General features: G+C 32.4%; 1 protein-coding gene across 1 annotated transcript; it reads left to right on the top strand.

The window, feature by feature from the left end:
* On the top strand, positions 739-1641 carry LOC109351017 (AT-hook motif nuclear-localized protein 24-like). The gene has a single exon (XM_019592330.1). It carries the CDS (start codon positions 739-741, stop codon positions 1639-1641), a length of 903 nt encoding a protein of 300 aa, XP_019447875.1.

Below are 20460 nucleotides of genomic sequence, written 5' to 3' on the forward strand. Positions count from 1 at the left end.
GTCTCCATACTATACCATGTTTTGTTTAACTTGATTGCATTTAGCACAAATTTTTGTTTATGAAATTACACTTATTATTTCTGAGGTGATTAGTGTAATGAAAGTATAAAAATTAGGGGTTTATGAAGATAAAGAAAAGTGAAAGGTAGATTATATAATTTTGCTAAAACTCAAGAAGTGTAAATGTAATTTACTCTATTATTTATATTAACCTACAAGACTAGATTTAGGACGACCTATGTACTTATTAGCCGTCTGTATGCAATCAATTCAATTTCCTATCTGTTTCCTCAATCTAACCCTAACCCAACGCAACCTTCCTAAAATAAACTTCCTACCTCTTCTATTCTCCTTTTTCTTTCTTCACCCTTTTCCCTCTCGTCAAACAAATCTCTGATTTGCACAACCTTCACCATTGAAAGCCTCACGAATATGTGTTGACGCAGGTTACGTTGAAGGATGTCAACAATTTTAACTTGGAAGCTGATATTGCCATTTTTATTCACATCAACTTATAACAAGATCTTCATGTGAGAAGCAAGTTGTTAGAAATTAGTGTTTTCTAATATACCTTAAGTTTCTTCCAATATCCAATCCACGATTTATCTTAGAATTGTTCAATTTCATATACACATACCTACATATATATTCATTATATGCAAATGTAAGTTTCAGTTGAAGAACTCCTCAACTAGATATTATTACTATATAGAGAGATTTTGATTGATAAAAAATATAATGGATCGAGGCCATTCTCTTCCTCCTCCTTTCCACACAACAAGAAATTTCCCACAGCACCAATTCCACCCGTTCCCTCAAAACAAAGAAGATGAACAAAGTGGCAGCAGCAGCAATGTCCTAAAACGAGACCGAGAAGAAAATAATAACAACAACAACAACAATAGCGATGAAGGGAAGGAAGCCACCGGTGGTTCTGGTGAAGCTGAACTATCAAGAAGAGCAAGAGGAAGACCTTCTGGATCCAAGAACAAACCCAAACCACCTATTATCATCACACGCGATAGCGCAAATGCTCTAAGGACACATGTTATGGAGGTAGCAGATGGGTGTAACATCATTGAAAGTGTGTCTAACTTTGCAAGAATTCGTCAAAGAGGTGTATGTATTATGAGTGGCACTGGAAGTGTCACCAATGTAACTCTAAGGCAACCAGGTTCTTCCGGTGGTGTTGTTACTCTTCATGGAAGTTTCGAGATCCTATCAGTTTCTGGATCCTTTTTGCCACCACCGGCTCCGCCGAGTGCGTCTTCGGGTTTGACAATATATTTGGCTGGAGGGCAAGGTCAAGTTGTTGGTGGAAGTGTTGTTGGAACACTTCTTGCTTCTGGGTCAGTGGTGATTATGGCTGCTTCGTTTAGCAACGCCGCTTATGAGAGACTTCCTTTGGAAGATGAGGATAGTTCATTACCACTGCAAGGAGGAGGAGGTTCAATTATTGGTTCACCTGGAGCTAGTCAAGTTGGTCAGTACCATCATCAGCAACAACAACAGTTACAGTCACAGGGTTTTGGAGATGGAACAACTGCTCCAATTTATCATGGTTTGCCTTCTAATCTTCTCAATTCTATTCAGATGCCATCATCAGAGGGATTCTGGGCAAATACTCAGCCCCCTTTTTGATGAGAATGATATGTTCTTCAGACCTCCACTCCATAGTTATCTTATACAGATGTTGAACGTATGAATCTGAGGGTTTATGCTTCTTCAGAATTTGTTTCATATTGATAATTAGGTGCATGGTATATGTTTTCCTGTATTCTAGATTGTAATTAAATTGATGAATATCTTATTATCTTTGGTGAATTTGATTCTGTTGAAGAGAATAATATATAATATTGGGTGCATTTGCTTAGATGTATCACAGGCTACTAGATAATCTTATTGGGAATGAACACAAAGGAGGATAAAGAGAAAAATGAAGAGATGAGGCTAGTAGTATACTACAACAGTTTGTTGTTTTAGTTTGGGTGAGAGCTAACAAAAATATATTAATACATCAGTGTTACAATGATATTGATTTGTAATGTGATCAACTTTTTGCATGATTATTGAATGATTTGTTTAGTTTCTTACTTACATTATTATGAACTTGCATAAATTAACAAGTAGTACATTTACTAGATATATATTTACATTATTTACCATCTCATACAATTTACTTATTAGTATCTAGAGATAGTGCTAACCTTGTAATTTTATAACTCTCAAAATTGAATGACATAGACTACTAGACATTGAAGTATGCTTGAAGGTTCATAAAACTTAATTTTATCATTGTAGTTGTTAGACCTAAAGCTATTTTTGATAAAGTGATAGTGTAGACCAAGACATTGGTGACTAGAACAATTGAGGTGTTGCATTTTAACTCAACTTGAATGCATGAATTACTAGACATAGAGACATGATTTTGCAACTCATATTTCTTAATCTTACGAATTAAAGTGGCTAGACATAAGGCTTTGGTGCATAAGTTGCTAAATTGACTACGACATTAACTTTTAGTAATTTTGAGGTCATTGTATTGAATAATCATATTACTGAATGATTTTGCTTTAAGATTCAGGTGTATAGAAATAGTAAGTATGAAGTTTAATCCTAGCTCTTATTATCGTTGTATTACAATTTTGATTTATTGTGTCCTCAAACAAACAACCCCTTGAATCATAACTTACAATAATAATTTTTAGTTGAAAAGCTAGTATCTAGCAAGTCTTTGTGGATACGAGAATCCCTTACTCTATACTTATTTGTGACAATGATGTAATTTTATACTCCTATTTATCGGTTAGCACACGCCAATTTACTAATAGCTTGACCGACACGTGGCCATGTGAGAAATATATTTAATAATAAGAAACGAAAAACAATTAGGTCATGTATGGACCCACAACCGTGGACCTTCACCGCCATTATAGATATCAACATTCCACAAATAAACTCTAGAAAATGTTTATGATCTTTTAGGGTTATGTATTGAGTATAGGTAGAGGACTAGACAATGACGGTGTTGTGTATCTTTAAGGTGTGCAAACGTTAGCCTTGATTTTTTTGAAAAAAGTATGTATATTACTTGTAACTCTTTAAACCAATTCTTTTTTTTTTTTGTAAATGATATGATATGTTTCATGAAAAAGAAAAAACCATTATTGTGCTAAATTATTTTATAATATTATAGATATGTATCTTAAGGAATTTAAAGATCATTTCTCCAAGACAAATACAAATTTTCTTCTTTCTATGTTTTGTTTAAGTCTAACCAACTTCTTCTCTAGTTTTGATATGTCAAAACTGATTGAATTATAAAAAATTATCTACTTGATTTTTGTTCAACTGATTTGGTTATATTTGATAATCAATTTGTGACTTACATTATTGATATGTATAACAATGTCGAATTTGTTTAATTGAAAGGAATCAATAATCTTTAAGATAAGTTAGTTGAAAATGGAAGAAATATTGTTTACCTATTAGTTTATCTTCTTTTGAATTTAACAATACAAAGAATTTTTAACCATGAAAATTGTGAAAAATAGGTTGTATAATCAAATGAGATACATTGATGAATGATAGTTTATTGACTTATATTTAGTGAGACATATTCAGTAACATTGACAAGATTTGGTCATTCAAAGATTTCAAAATATGAGATTTTTCAAAGACAGTGCACAATATTTAGTGAGACGTATTCAATAACAATGACATTAATATTTTTATCTTGAATAATTGATGACATTTATCATTTTAAATTTTAACATATATTGCACACGTTATCCTTGGGTCCTAGATCCGTCACTAGGACTAGATATATGTTTTCTATAAACCCTATGTGTGGTTGTAGGTGCTAATCATAATCTCTAGCAATATTGATTGCATCTCAAAGCTCTCAGAAATATAAGAACAATTGGTTGAACTTTGTTAACACATTTATCGCGTTCTTCTCATTATTTTATGCCTTTTATTTGATTAGTTGTTACTAACACTATACAATGATTGTTTTCATAATACCAAAAATTGACATTAGAGTCAATTGGTAGATGACTCGTAACCCCGATTTCAGATTCATGATGGAGAAGTTCAATAAAAATCGGTAACTTTGAATTGTGGTCTCCTAATATTTTATCTCTTGATTAATAAATTTTTCATTGCTGATAAAAAAAACTTTGAATTGTGGTAAAAGAGGGTGAATCATGTGGCTGCTAGATATATAAGGTTTGTCAAAGACATTGCTCGATAATAAACCAGGTGATATGGATTAACTATATTGGGATGAGTTGAAAGACAATGTATTGGATCCATAGCCCCAAAAGTCCATGATGGATCCATAGCCCCAAAAGTCCATGTATTGGATTGGAATCCATATGGAGACAAGGACCTAGGTGGAACATTAGACTCTAAGGGATGTGTTGACTATATCTTTCTCATTGTGAGAGGGGATATTCTTATAGAGGATGAGAAGTCAATATATTCATTATGTTTCCATGACGTCGTGGAGAAGGATAAATTATTGCTAGAAGATTCGCAATAACACATGTGCATTAATCGTGTGTATGACATGTGACAATGGCATAGATGTAGTCGTGACACAGGTAAATTGGAGTAGATGCAGGTGTGACATGTGGGAATTGAAATATATGCATGTATGACATGGGTGCATTGGAAAATATGCATGTGTGACATCGACACATTTGAACTAATAAGTGTGACACATTGAAATGAATGCATGTGTGACACAAGCATATTGAAATGGATGCAAGTATAACATATGTATTGGAATAGTTGCAAGTGTAACACAAGTATATTGGCTTAGATGTAGGTGTAACAAGGGTACATTAACTTAGATGTAGAGTGTGTAACGTGGGAAATAGGTGACTTCGATGCAAACTATAACACATGCATTGAGTTGGAATTATGGTGTAATAGAGTAGTGGTAGAGATGTTGGGTGTGACACGAGCACTAGTGCAAGAGTGTGGTGGGTGTACTCCTTAAGGTAAAATATGATAGTTTTTTGAACTATGATGATTGGTAGGGCAAATCAGCATCAAAAAGTACTCAACGCCAAAAACTTCATAGGGCAAATCGCAAGTGCGCGATTATATCGTTAAGTAATAAAATATCGATCCCACGAGGACTGGAAAGTTCCTTTAATTATAGCAATTAATTTATACTTAACTCAAATAAGGAAATAAATTGAATTTAGAACGATTGAGAAATTAACAAGAAAAATTATGAAATTATTAAAAGGGATTGAAATCTAATTTAGGGAGAGTTCCCAAGATAAGGGTTGCCGCCTTTACACTCGCAAATCTTTGTTTTGCTCTTTTTCATGAACTTTAAGTTGTGAGGGTGAATTGCTCTTTGATATGTGTTATTCTCTCTTGAGCTCTGACACGCATACTCAATTGAAATCGCACCAACTCTCATGGTACGGTTATCAATCAAATCATTTACTTGGATCTTTCTATCCAATCGCTTCGTAGCAACCCAATGTGAATTCCAGAAACCCCCGATAATCCTATGACTACTCTCGTGAATTAGGATTCTAGTTTGAATAACTAAATGGTCAGATAGTTGGGTTCACCTCTCGGTCCTTCCCCAATGTATCTAAGAGGTGTAATTTGTTGTCAGACAACTCATACGAATAAAACTCAATTTAATGATTCAAATCACAATACTCAATGAAATATAAGTAAGAACAAGTGTTTATTGAATGTAAAGAGGCATAGCCCCAATCCTAGACACAAAGGGAATTACTCACTCATAATGAAGAAGAGAATACCAAATTCTAAATTAGAGAATTGTAATGTAAAGTGTAAAGTCTTTTCATCCTTGAGGGAGAACCCTCATTTATCCTAATTACAGAATATTGGGTTAAGCCCAATAAAACAAATCTAAAAAATAGGAATATAATATAACATCTATGACATTTTTTGGCCCTTATATTGGTCTTCGCATAGTCTCAACACTGAATTTCATCTTCTTGCACCCAATCTCTATTCTTTTTTGCTTTAATCCATCCAAACTACACAACATAGCCAAAAACACCAGCTCAACCCGAACAAAGAGAAATAAAAGCTAAAAGCAATTCTAAAGTCCTAATTATGTTTTAAAATGCAAGTTAAATGCAATGCAAATGTAGCATAATTTCACACTCATCAAATCCCCTCAAGCTTATCTCTTGCTTGTCCTCAAGCAAGTATTATGTCTAACTTTCACAATCATGTATGAATGATGATATAGAAACCATGACCCAAAATAACAAACAATCTCATGTTAGTTTTGAAATAATTCAGACATCAAGATAAGACAATCATAAACAAATTTAAATCAAGATAAATCTTTAAGTCATAACAACTGAATGAATTAGGGTCACTCTTCTCTCATCACTCTCATGTGTTTAAATGTCATAATGTTTCCCTCAAAAAAATTCATGAAAGTAAATTATCATAGGCTTGATTACAGACAGAATCACCACTGACTGTATTTGAATGCATGCAATAATCAAGAGGTCTTTTAATTGTTGTAATGTGGACAATGTGAATGATTTACGGTGAGATAGTCAATGAAAGGGTAATTCAAAACGCTTACAAATATTTCCCAAAATACTTAAACATTTTAGACATCTGAAACATTGAGATTCTCTTAATAGGCTTTACTTTATCATATGATCATTTTTCAATCAACCTTTCTCCTTACAACACACTTTTTTTCCAGTCTCTTCTCTTTTAGTACACTTTGTATTTCTTCTCTTTTTATTTATTTTTTATCTTTCTTTTTTTGAGATTTTCTAAAAGAGAAGGGATGAAATTAATTTATTTATTTTCTTCTTCACATTTTTATTGATTCTTTCATCACACATGACCGTTTTACCTTTCTCTTTGCTTCAACCAAGCATCATAAATTACCCCAAACCCTCATTTGAGTAGCTATGAAAAATCATTAAAGTCTATGCTCAAAAGTGAGCAACTAATGAGTTTTCAATGTTTATAGCAAGCGGTTCAAGGTCAAAATAAAAAGTATTACTTGCCTCTATCATTTTAATGCATACACACAGACTTCAATCTTGAAACGGTCACAAATCAAATTTTAGAATGTACAATTATAGAAAATTATGCAATTGTCAATTCAAATCAGAAGTCTTATTGTGTTTGGCCCAAGTTTCTCACATTTGGTACATTCAACAGAAGTTATGAAACAAAGACCTTAATTTAACCAAATTTATTTCACAATTGTCAAATCTAATGTCTTTCATGTTATTATTTTATCAAAAGTTTTTTCTTCAATGGGGGTCATAGATCAAAAATCATTATTCATGCATATTTTTTCATTTAAAGAACAGATAGACAACACATAGAAAAAAGCCGAGAATAGATGAGATATGAAACATATGTGAAATGCATGATAATATGAATATTCAACCTAAAAAAATTAAAATCTATATGATATGCATGACATGAATGAACTATCTAAATGCAAAATTCTCTCAAGCTTAGAAATTTACAGTATCCCCATTGTAAAAATATAAACAATAAGGGAAAGAAAAAGAAAACACACGAGTTGGGCAAGAAGTATCTTTAACTCATGTACCAATTATAAGTGGTTGGCTTTACTAGGTATAATGGAAGTACCTACAAAAGAAGGAAAAAAATAACCCAAATGGCCTATGTGTCCTATATGGACGAGGTGCAAATATCCATTTTTTTAGTTTATGATTGTTTTGTGGCCAACACTATATACATCCCCCTACAAAGGCTCCAAACTCAGGGATGCAATAAATCCGACACTAAAACACTAAAATTAATGAATTAAAGAAAAATGTACCTACAATGTGGGTTGCCTTCCACGAAGCGCTCGTTTAACGTCATTAGCTTGAAGGTTGGTCCTTGCGCATCATGCAGGATCCCATGAACTCATACCTAAGGCTGGAGAGAGTGTTTTTACTTCCATTTTAGGTGTTTTCCCTTTCTCCCAATTATCATATTTATGTATGACCCTCAAGCTATCCTCATGTGGGTTGTAGGGGAGTGTTGAACTTGCATTTATAGATTCATTACCCTCAACCACTTCCTCATTAAAATTTGAAGTGTCACCTTCCATCGTGTTTCTCTCTAAGAGATTCTCATATTTCACTTTAGGCACTTCCTCCTTCACTACTTGGTTTAGCATATCAATCCTGCAACATGGAAGGTTGTTTAATAGATTTAGCAATATCATATTCAACATTTTCATCCCCTATACGTAAAGAATATTTTCCATTTTTAACATCAATTATAGCACTAGAGGTAGCCAAAAATGGTCTACCTAGTATGATTGAAATTTGTGCATATTCTTCCATACCTAGTATTACAAAATCTGTTGGAATGTAAAATTTCTCAACTTTGATAGGAACATCCTCCAAGATTCCTATACATATGGTGGTGGAGCTACATACTTAGACACATTTTCAGAATTTTGTTCCTCTTCGTGGAACATATTGAGTTCCTTCCTAATCCTTAATTGGATAGCCTTACAATGTTCATTATTTGGATTTTTCTCTGATTATCTTGAAAACATCTCTATTTGCCTATTAAAGTTGCTAGCTTGTTGCGCAATTTGTGTTTCTAACATTTTTCCATTGATGGTTAGGTTTTCTATCTTAGAATTCAAATCATTTAATATTTGAAACATTTTTATTAATCATGATTTGGTTCTCTTGAAATTTATTAAGGTTAGCAAGAAATTTTTCCTAACCTTCCATTATTGTTATAAGAGCGGGATCAATAGGAGAAGATTGTACCTGTGAAACCGTGTTGTAGGTTTCCTATTACCTTGCTCATCCTGATGTTGAAGATTTAAAGTGTTGTTGCTTCTCCATGAAAGGTTGGGATTGCTCTACCTGTATGGTGGGTTGAATTGTTGTCCACTCCTTTCCTTGTTGTCATAGTAATTGCATGATTCAGGTTGTTCATTGGTCCAAGCTCCATGTATAGGTTCAGTGAATTGTTTGCATTTACCACCCATGCCCTTTTGTTCCATGCCCCTCACTTGTTGCAGTAGACCCAATAGCATTAGCATGGTACTTTTTCAGCTTTCCAAACCTTTGAGAAAGGTTCTCCAGCATGGAAATTACCTTCTCCATCTGATTGCCTGAATATTGTGCACTAGAGTCTCTTCTTAGATGGTGTCTCCTCTCATTCACCCATTTATGATGATTGGAAACTACATTCTCTATGATCTTTGAAGCAACATCAATTCCTTTGCACATAAAGGAACCACCTGCTGAAGAGTCCAATAGTTGTTGTGATAGAAAGTCTAGCCCACTATAGAAGTTCTGAACCAGCATCCAAGGTGGAATACCATGATGAGGACAAGCTTCAGTTAGCTCATTAATCTTTCTTAGGCCTCAGCAATTGACTCCCCATCCTTTTCGCTGAAGTTTTAGATGAGGTGCCTATAGTGCACAGTTTTGGAAGGAGGAAAGTATTTGTTGAGAAAAGTCTCCTCCAATGTTCGCCATGTTGCTTGAATTCAAGAATTTTGATTTCTTAGCCATGTCTTAGCTCTGTCTCTAAGGGAGTATGGAAACATGTGGAGACGAATGACATCTTCAGAAGCCTCATGAATCCTTACTATCTCACATAATTCCAAGAACTTATCAATATGAGCATTTGGATCTTCATGGGCTCATCCTCCAAATTGGTTATGCATCACCATTAGATCAAAACAGATGGCAAAGAAAAGTTTTATGCCTCAATAGTTGGACGGATTATTCCAAGACGTGAACTACAAGCATTAGGGGTTGTGTAGTCGCGAAGTGATTTTTCATTTTGTTCAGTCATTGTTTGTACATGCACACGTCTTTCTCTTGCTCTTTCTCTTTGTTGTCTTCTTCTTCTACGAAAAGTCCTTTCTAACTCTGGGTAGTAATTTGAATTTTGCATAAACCAAATGGGCAACCTGTAGAGGTACCAAGAAAAATAAAAATGTGTAATACACTAGAGTAAAGTAATGAATTAATTGAGAATTAAAGAAATTTTGACACAGTCCCCGACAGCGGCGCCAAAAACTTGATAGGGCAAATCGCAAGTGTACGATTATATCGTCAAGTAATAAAACATTGATCCCACGAGGACTGAAAAATTCCTTTAATTATAGCAATTAATTTATACTTAACTCAAATAAGGAAATAAAATTGAATTTAGAACGATTGAGAAATTAACAAGAATAATTATGAAAGTATTAAAAAAGATAGAAATCTAATTTAGGGAGAGTTCCCAGGATAAGGGTTATCACCTTTACACTCGCAAATCTTTGTTTTGCTCCTTTTCATGAACTTTAAGTTGCGAGGGTCAATTTCTCTTTGATATGTGTCATCCTCTCTCGAGCTCTGACATGTGTACTCAATCGCTTCGTAGCAACCCAAGGTGAATTCTAGAAACCCCCAAGAATTCTAAGACTACTCTCATGAATTAGGATTCTAGTTTGAATAACAGAATGATCAGATAGTTGGGTTCACCTCTCGGTCCTTCCCCAATATGTCTAAGAGGTGTAATTTATTGGTCAAACAACTCATACGAATAAAACTCAGTTTAATGATTCAAATCTCAACACTCAATGAAATAGAAGTAAGAACAAGAGTTTATTGAATGTAAAGGGGCATAACCCCAATCCTAGACACAAAGGGAATTACTCACTCATAATGGAGAAGAGAATACCAAATTCTAAATTAGAGAATTGTAATGTAAAGTGTAGTTTGACTGAGTATTGAAGAGGGTGATTGTTGGTGAACTTTTGTGTAGAGGTTCCAATATATCGAAAGACTTCCTAGCAATAGGTGGCTAAGCGGTGTGTTCCATTTGATGGTGGTATGGGAAGCTGCACTGCAAATTTGGAGAGCTAGGCTCTTGGTAACATCGTCAAGGATACTCAAATGGTCTATGTTGTAGGGAAGCAGTTAAAGAGAATTAGACATTGAACAAGGTGGAGTCATATATTCGCTAAGGTGGAGATTCTTGTGTAGATTTCCTAAGGAACGATATATTCATCTATTTCAATCAAGGTGGTGATTGTTGGGATGCTTGAAATATGTTATTGTGTTAGTCCCACATTGTCTAGTATTGGAATAGAGTAGAGTTACCAATGTTATATATTGGACTCAAGTCTCTTATTATAATGTGCGCCAGATATAAGCAGCAAATAGAAAACACCACATCGGCATGTTAGATTAGCTTATCCAATCAAATTTAATAACACTTCATTTTTGAAATCTGCACCTCTTCAGCTCATGTCCAAGATCTGCCACTCTCTAGAAAGAATATCTTATCATGTATATATCTCAACATTCTCTTCAAATATTCGTTGAGAAAATTAATATACAAAATAATTAATAAAAATTAGAGTTTAATATCTATATCTATTTAAAGTTTTTACATGGTTAATAAATCATTTATATGTATTATATTTTTATTTAAGATTCAATAATAATTAACACATGAATAAGCCGATGAAAAAAATTCAAAACCCGAAACAATTTGCTTTTGTCGTGATCGATTCTCCCACCTCAGATTACTTATCATTTATACCATCATTCATAATGAATGGCTGATTTCTATGAGCTTGCTTTCCAATTTTTACCTTAACACAACATTGACGAAGATGTAATGACGAATGTACCATAGTTGCCCTGAGTTCCAACATAATTGATTTTTTTATCTTCCCTTACTTTTCTCTTGAAAATTGAATACCCTCACTACTCCTAATCTTATTCAACTTTACTCACTTCAGTGAGATAAATGGACTTCCACAAAATTGACTTTTATCCACATAGGAAAGGAGCTTAAAACCCAACAATTCTTCTCCTTACAATTATATGGCGGTGATTGAGTAGGAGATTTGTTCGGTTTTAAGCTGCATTCCTATATGAATAAATACTTTTTTCAAACCCATTTATCTCACTTCAATTTGGTAAAGATAGGTCAGATTAGAAAGGGTGAAGATCAATTTGGCAAGAGATAATAAAAAAATATAGAGAGAAGAGAAACCAATCACAATGGAACTCAAGGCATTTGTGGTGGGTTCATCATTACGTATATGTTCACTATTGGGTTGAGGAGAAACTTTGATAATAAGTTCACAATAAGTGGTTCTTTATTCTGAATATCTATATTAGCAGGAAGTTATCTAAGGTGGGAGAAATCGTGTCATGACAACATATATTTTTGGTTTTTTCTAATATTTTTATTTCTCTATTTTAAGCTCGTTGTTATGTTATTTGCCTAATTGTTAAAGCATGACTTGTGATGTTATTGCAGACACGCATGCACCCTTATTTTGATTATGATAGAGTTTGATTGACTGACTTATGCGTATGATTTTCACTTATCACATTGAGAAGATTTTCTATGTGAAAATCTTTGTGTCCCTTATTCGTGTGATCTTCACTAGTTGCAATTACTTATTACTACTCCTAACAAATTCTCGTAAGTTGGAAAAATTATTATCCATTTTATATTATTCCGTTTTAGTTGACATTATTATTGTGTTGAATTTTTCATCAAGATTTTCCTAAACACATATAATGAAGCCATATCATTTGGGCATTATGTTGAGTTTACATTTTGAACAATATACTAAACATCTAAGTAAACTATATATATGGGACTAGATACTAGTCGTATTGTGGAGAATGGTTTAAGATTGTGTTTGGTATGCTATAAAAGCAAATTCGTGAAACATAATTAATGAAGGTACATTATTGGACTGTTGGTGTGAGGAGCAATAATAAATAAGTGTAGAAACTAAACATCATACAAACAAAATATTTTGGAATTTTAATGTGGAAAATCTTATCAAAGTGAGAATAAAACATTATTGGCACAAGCTAGTCAATCAAGTTTCATTATAATCAAAATAAAGGTACATGAATATCTTAAATCACATTACAAATTGTGTTTAACATTTAGGCAAATAATAGAGGAACAAAGTTAAAATAGAGAATTAAGAATATTAGAAAAGCAAAAAAAAATACGTTGTTGTCATGACCCAAATTTTCCCATCCCTAATTACTTATCATTGTTCCAACTGTTTAGAATAAATGACTAGTTGTTGTGAACCTGTTGTTCAAATTTTCCTCGATGTAATATTTTTTTATCAGCAATGAACAACTTTATTAATGAAGAGAAAACAAAATTAGGAGAACAAGTGGTACTCATATCCACATAATCTCTAAATTAACAAAGAGAAAGACAATTTGAAGGATGTCTCACCCAGTCAACAAAAGAATAAGAGAAACAAGGAAGTCGAGCATTGAGAAGACTCCAAGAATTTAGAAAGATACGCTTCATCACATCATCTAGGGTGAACCTCATACTATCAAAAATAACTTTATTCCTAATGTGCCAAATGATCCAAATAGTGACAAACCAAAGAGCCACCCACCAATTGTGATTCTTGTTATCCAACCTTAAGGCATATTCATGAAAAGAAAAAAGAGCCACTCCCTAGAGACCTACGTATACCACCATTGAACCACCCATAACCTATACCTTCCCTAGAGTGACTAAGACTACCTAGTTCTCTCCATCAAGAAGAACCCCTCCTAAAACACTCTAAGTCAATATCCCCTCCACACCTCAAAAACTCATCTCCATACCTTGATTTTAAGACTTTAACCCACAAAGAATCTCATTCACTTAACAATCTTCATCTCCATTTACCTAACAAAGCTAAGTTGAACATGAAAAGATTTTTAATCCCCAAACCACCTTCCTCTTTAGGCCTACACACTTTCACCCACCTTACCCAATGAATCCCTTTTATTTCTTTCCCCTTTCCCCGAAGAAAACGCCTTTGAATTTTAGAAATCACATTATAATAGAAATTGGGGATTTATAGAAAGAAAACAAGTAGATAGGTAAGGAACATAATACAGATTTTAGCGAAGTTACTCTACCACCAAAGGAGATGACCTTGTGCTTCCAAATAGAGAGTTTCCTTTCGATAGAATCAATGATATGAGATCAAATAGAGAGCCTTTTAGGATTTGCACCAATCGGAATTCCCAAGAAATTAAATGGAACAGAACCAACAGCACAATACAATTTATTCATTGCCCTCATAACAAAGTCACTACTCAAACTAATTGGCAAATTTAGCACAATTGTCTGAATTCCAGTGGGATTGTTTTCTCTCTATTTTCTCTTGCACCTCTTACCAAGTTGAACATCCTTACCCCACAAAATGGCCATTTATCAACATATGAAGGAAGCTCAAGACTGAACAAATCACCCCTCTTACAATTATGTGGAGATGACTAAGGGTGAGATTTTATTGATTTTGAGTTTTCTTCCTAAGTTGATAAAAATTTGACCCTCTCTACTACTTTAAGTGAGATAAGTGAACTTTTACAAATTGACAATTTATCAACCTATGAAGGAAGCTCAAAGCTCGACAATTTTCTCCCTCACAATTATATGGAGATGACTGAGGGGGAGATTTATTCAGTTTGAACTTCTGTCCTATGTTGATAAATACACATTTTGTGCAAGTCCACTTATCTCACTTCAACTAGTCAAGAGGAATCAGATTAGTAGGTTTGAAGGTGTTCAGTTTGGCAAATGATAAGAGAAAAGTGAGAGAGAAGAGAAACCAGTCTCGTTGGAACTCAAGGCAATTGTGGTTGATTTGTGAATGTGTCTTCGTTCATCGTTGGAATTGGGAGCTACTTGGATTGCGAGTTCACAACAATTATTCCTTCATTCTGAACAATTGTGCTGTGATTTGAGGAGCTAATGGACCCTTACTTTATGTTGTGGTTTTTACTTCTTATATTGAGAAAGTCATCAACATTAAAATCTTAATGTACCTTGTTTGTGTGATTTTTAGTTGGTGCAATCATTTTTATTATTATTGCTCATAGATTCTCATAAATTGGTGAAATTATCATCGGTTTTGTAAAATTGAAGTCATTTCATTTTGGAATCATGTTGAGTTTACATTGTAACTCCGAAGAATAAACAAAGATCTAACTAAACACTATATGTGAACTATAAACAAAACATATAGTGGAGAATGCCTTAAGATCTTGTCTAGTATGCTCCAAAAGCAAATTCAAGTGACATAAATAATGAAGGTATATTATATTCTTATCTCACGAGATTGCTTAATTAAACACATGAAGACTTGTACATCGAGCTCTAGTCAACAACCCCACTTTCCAGTATAAATTAATACTTCCATATATTATTGATGGAAGTGTTATGCATAATTTATATTATTTTATACATTTATGAGTGAGAATCCATTATTAAGGAGGTTCGCTTTAATCATCAAAGAAGGGTAGTTAATGGCATAACCAAATTTTTTAGCTAACTAAGGAGCTTCGAGTGACCCAAAGAAGATATTTGGAATTCCTCTTTTAAAGTGGTAACTCAGTTATTAGAGTTGTGAGTTATAAAATGTGAGTAACTAAGTTGAAACTTAACCGCTATATAATTTCTCTTCTCCCATATTTAAAACTTTACCAGTATAAGGTTTTTGGAATTGTTGATGCTCTTCATCTGTTAATTGTTACTTAGTTTTTATCTATTGGCAATTTGTTAGCATTGGGATGTTTGAAATATGTTATTGTGTTAGTCACACATTGTCTAGTATTGGAAAAGAGTAGAGTTATCAATGTTATATATCATACTCAAGTCCCTTGTTATAATGTGCACCAGATATAAGCAGCAAATAGAAAACACATCATGGGTAGGTGGACCCATGGGTGCGCTAGGGTTTGTAATCATTATTCTCTAATAATATATTGGTAGCCGCTCAGCGCTCTAGGCGACGTAGGCACGATTGGTCAAACCCCATTAACAAATTCTCTTGTTTCTTCTCTTCTATTTATTCTATGCACTTTATTTGATTGCTTGTGGCCAATGTTGCACAACGATCGCTTCCCCTGCACCAACAATTGGTATCAGGGCCAATTGGTAGATGGCTCTTAACCCAGATGCTAGATAATGGCTAGAGAGGGTGAAAACGTGATGACTAGACAAGGTGCATCAAATGTATTGTGCAAGGATAAAAGATGAGTTGAATGAGAAGAAAACAAGGTGAAATTATGGTGGGGCAATGTATGTGTTGATCCAGAATCCTAAAAGTTCATGTACTGGATTAGGATCAAGGTGGAGATAGAGACAGATGTGTTGAGTTAGATGCTGACAATATCTCTCTAGATGTTGAGAGAATGTTCTCATTGGAGATGAGAAAGAGAATATCGTAATGGCGTGTGTGAGACATCATAGTGAAAAATATTAATTGTTAGTAGATCCACAAAAGCACAAGGGCGATGACTTACTTTTTTGTGTTGTGATTTGAGATACTTAATCATACTTTGAATATAGTGGAGCTTGATTGAATGGCATGTACCTCTAATTTTTACTTCTCTCATTATAAATATTTTCCACATTAAAATCGTGATGTCCCTTATTTGGGTAGAATTTAGTTACTACAATTATATGTTTTTGAGTCTTACATTAGCTCTCCAATAATGTACCTTTATTAATTATGTTATGATGAATTTGCTTATGTAACATCAAACAAGATCTTAAGGCATTCTCCACTATGTATACTATCTACTTTAAAGATTACTTAGGGTTAGTTTGGGAGTTGAATTTTGGAGGGGAAGGAATGGAAATGGAAGGCTTGAGACTCATCTCACAAGTGTATTTCATAGCTCCCAAGTAGTGACTAAACCACAAATTGAAAGAATGAATAAATAAGCTATAATAAGTGACTAAGAAACTATCATAAAGTTAAATTCAATTACCTTAAAAATAAGTTAATTTCAATGGAAAAAACATAATAGGGAAAGCTTGAATTATACTATGTGCTATGTGCTACTGATATGAAAAAAAGTATAAAACACACATCTACATAACAACATCGTACATGTTTCAAACCTTTTTCAGTAGATTCAAATCTATGAAATTATTAGACATACTATATCATAGGAATAGAACAAAGCATAAAGAAATTAAATTTTATCTATACAGACAAAATTATATTTTGTCCATTCACTCCTCATAAACCTGCCTATAAGAACAACAAAAAAAATAGAATAAATAAATAAATAAATAAAATATAACAAAGCAACTTAGGCCCATTCTAATGTTATAAGCTAAAGTGGTGAACACTTCTATCTATCTATCTATTAATAATATAATAAAAAAACTCATTCATGCCACATGTCACATTCTCCTCACATTTTTTTCCTTCATGCCACATGTCACATCCTCCTCACATTTTCCCCTCCTAAAATTCTATGTTATTAATTAAAAAATAAAAAAAAACTCATTCATGTCACATGTCACTTCCTCTTTTCTCACATTCTTTCTCTCCTAAAATATTCTATGTTATTACTATGCACCTTCCCACATTATCCTTACTTTTTATATATTTTATATGTTAATAATTTAATACTAATTAATATTTGGTTTTTGTTATGTTAAAATGCAATAGACACTGAACATTAGATGAGATTGAAATTATTTTTCACATCCAAACTATTGCTTTACATTAATCTATGTATATTATTTAATATTTACCATTAATCTAAGAATAATTGTATTTTTCACCTCATCAAAGTTTTGTGACACTTTTCCCACTGAATTTTAATATTTCAGATTCTTTGAATTTTAATTTTTCTTTAGTATAATTAACAAAAATCAAATTCCAAATTGAAGTTTTTTATAACTTTTAAATATATTCATAATAAAAAAACTCATATAGTATAACGATTTGATTTCCATTTTTTCATTAAAAAATCGTATTTAATATTGAAAAAATCATTTCATTTTCTATAAATTTTAAAATATTTATTTTAATAAAAGTAATAGGGTATCGTGTTTCAGACTTTCAGTTTGCTATTTCCATTAGAAAATTCAAATTAAAAATTGTCATTTATTTTCTTTATGTGCTCGAACATGCAAATATACAGGTAAGATGTGTATTCTTAATAATGTAAATGTATGAGTAATATAATATAAAAAACTCATTCATGTCACATGTCACATTCTCCTCACATTTTTTCCCTTCATGCCACATGTCACATATTCCTCACATTTTCCCCACCTAAAATGTTCTATGTTATTAATTAAAAAATAAAACAAAACTCATTCATGTCACATGTCACTTCCTCCTCACATTTTCCCCTTCTCTCCTAAAATATTCTATGTTATTACTATGCACCTTCCCACATTATCCTTACTTTTTATATATTTTATATGTTAATAATTTAATACTAATTAATATTTGGTTTTTGTTATGTTAAAATGCAATAGACACTGAACATTAGATGAGATTGAAATTATTTTTCACATCCAAACTATTGCTTTACATTAATCTATGTATATTATTTAATATTTACCATTAATCTAAGAATAATTGTATTTTTCACCTCATCAAAGTTTTGTGACACTTTTCCCACTGAATTTTAATATTTCAGATTCTTTGAATTTTAATTTTTCTTTAGTATAATTAACAAAAATCAAATTCCAAATTGAAGTTTTTTATAACTTTTAAATATATTCATAATAAAAAAACTCATATAGTATAACGATTTGATTTCCATTTTTTCATTAAAAAATCGTATTTAATATTGAAAAAATCATTTCATTTTCTATAAATTTTAAAATATTTATTTTAATAAAAGTAATAGGATATCGTGTTTCAGACTTTCAGTTTGCTATTTCCATTAGAAAATTCAAATTAAAAATTGTCATTTATTTTCTTTATGTGTTTGAACATGCAAATATACAGGTAAGACGTGTATTCTTAATAATGTAAATGTATGAGTAATATGTGTGTTTTAACTATGCGAATGCATGAGTAACATGTGTTTTCTTAGTAATGCGAATGTACAGATAATATATGTGTTTTTAACCATGCGAATGTACGGGTCACGTGTGTTCTTAACAATACGAATGCACGAGTGACATGTGTTTCTTAACCATATAAATGTATATGTAATATGTGTTATTAATCTTGCATCAAAGAAGTATTGTGCTGATGCACGAGTAACTTGGAAAAAAAAAATTGGAAGTGTTTAAACTGTCCAATATGGGACTAGTAAAATTATATTTTATATATGCACTTTTATTTTTAACAGTAACATTAATACTCTTTCCTAAATGTCTCTGATGGAAACTCCCCATTTTACATTATGGTTTTTTCATTTTCGAGCAAAACATGTTGCACCTTGGTCAAGTAGTGAAGATGTAAGAAGTTACAAATAAAGGGAGAAAATGTGTTTTTTATTCATAATCTTAGAAATTGAAAGTATATTCCTTATAAAATAATATTTCTAAATAAAGACCTCTCAATTCCATTTTTATCGCATATGTAAATTAAGATGCATTCAAAAATGTATATATTCTCTAGCACTAAATCTAAAATCCCTCATTGCAAAAGTTGTTCTTTAGTTAGCTTTCTAAATTGATGAAGATCACTTTCTTTCATTGAGCCGTTAAATAGTATTTTCTGCCATGAAGTTGTGATCAGTACTAAACATCAGTCAATGACCAAGGCATAAATCTTAGCCTAGATAAGTTTTTCCATTCAAACCAATTTTGTATGAGATTAGTGGACAGTTTTTATTATGTGCAAGTTTTATAGAATTTTCATGTTTACATCATATCATACCCTATGTTTTCGTCATTGGGTTGTTGTGTTTACAAGGATAACATGCATGATTAAAATGATCATAGATAAAATTTCATTAACTCTTTTCCAATGATTCCCGTTAGGGAAAGCCTATTAAATCTACTTTTTGTGCATCAAAGCTTAAGGTCCCATATTAAGCCTATTGTCCGTGAGAATTCCAAATCAAGCTAACTCAATTCCTTGGAATTGATAATTATATATAATCTCTTGTATTAAATCCTCGTCTAGGTTATCCCTCTTGTCTATATAAAAGTTTGGAAACAAACTCGTCATTTTCAATTTATGGTACTACTTACAAAAGATATCATCAAAGCATAAATGTCACATTTTACCTTCAACCAATCCATCTAGAGGAATTCCTAGATCTTATCTATTGTTGAGTCTGATAGAAGATTTATATCTACTCAAAATTCATGATATGGACTCCTAAAAATATATCATCGCTACTACATTTTTAGCCTGTGACAACGTTTTTACTTTCAACAGTTTTAAAACTATAATTCGTAAATTAGACAATGGTTTTAAAACGATTACCTATTCATTGTATAGACCATGATTTTTGATATTGTTACTATAGTAGTTCTCAAAACATTGGCCTATTACACTTACTGTATTGACCACGGTTTTGTAAGCATTGTCTTATCAATATTACAAAAAACGTTCTCTATTACATCCAATAATTAATTTATTATTTTATAAAACTATTCTCTTTTACTTTCCTAGAAAAACAGAACTCATACTTCCCCTTGTCCCAT

This window comes from Lupinus angustifolius, chromosome LG06 (genome assembly GCF_001865875.1).
Source record: "Lupinus angustifolius cultivar Tanjil chromosome LG06, LupAngTanjil_v1.0, whole genome shotgun sequence".
Lineage (NCBI taxonomy): Eukaryota > Viridiplantae > Streptophyta > Magnoliopsida > Fabales > Fabaceae > Lupinus > Lupinus angustifolius.

Bases quoted from the DNA above. Each gene is read 5' to 3' on its own strand.
- LOC109351017 (XM_019592330.1), top strand. From the start codon at position 739: ATGGATCGAGGCCATTCTCTTCCTCCTCCTTTCCACACAACAAGAAAT.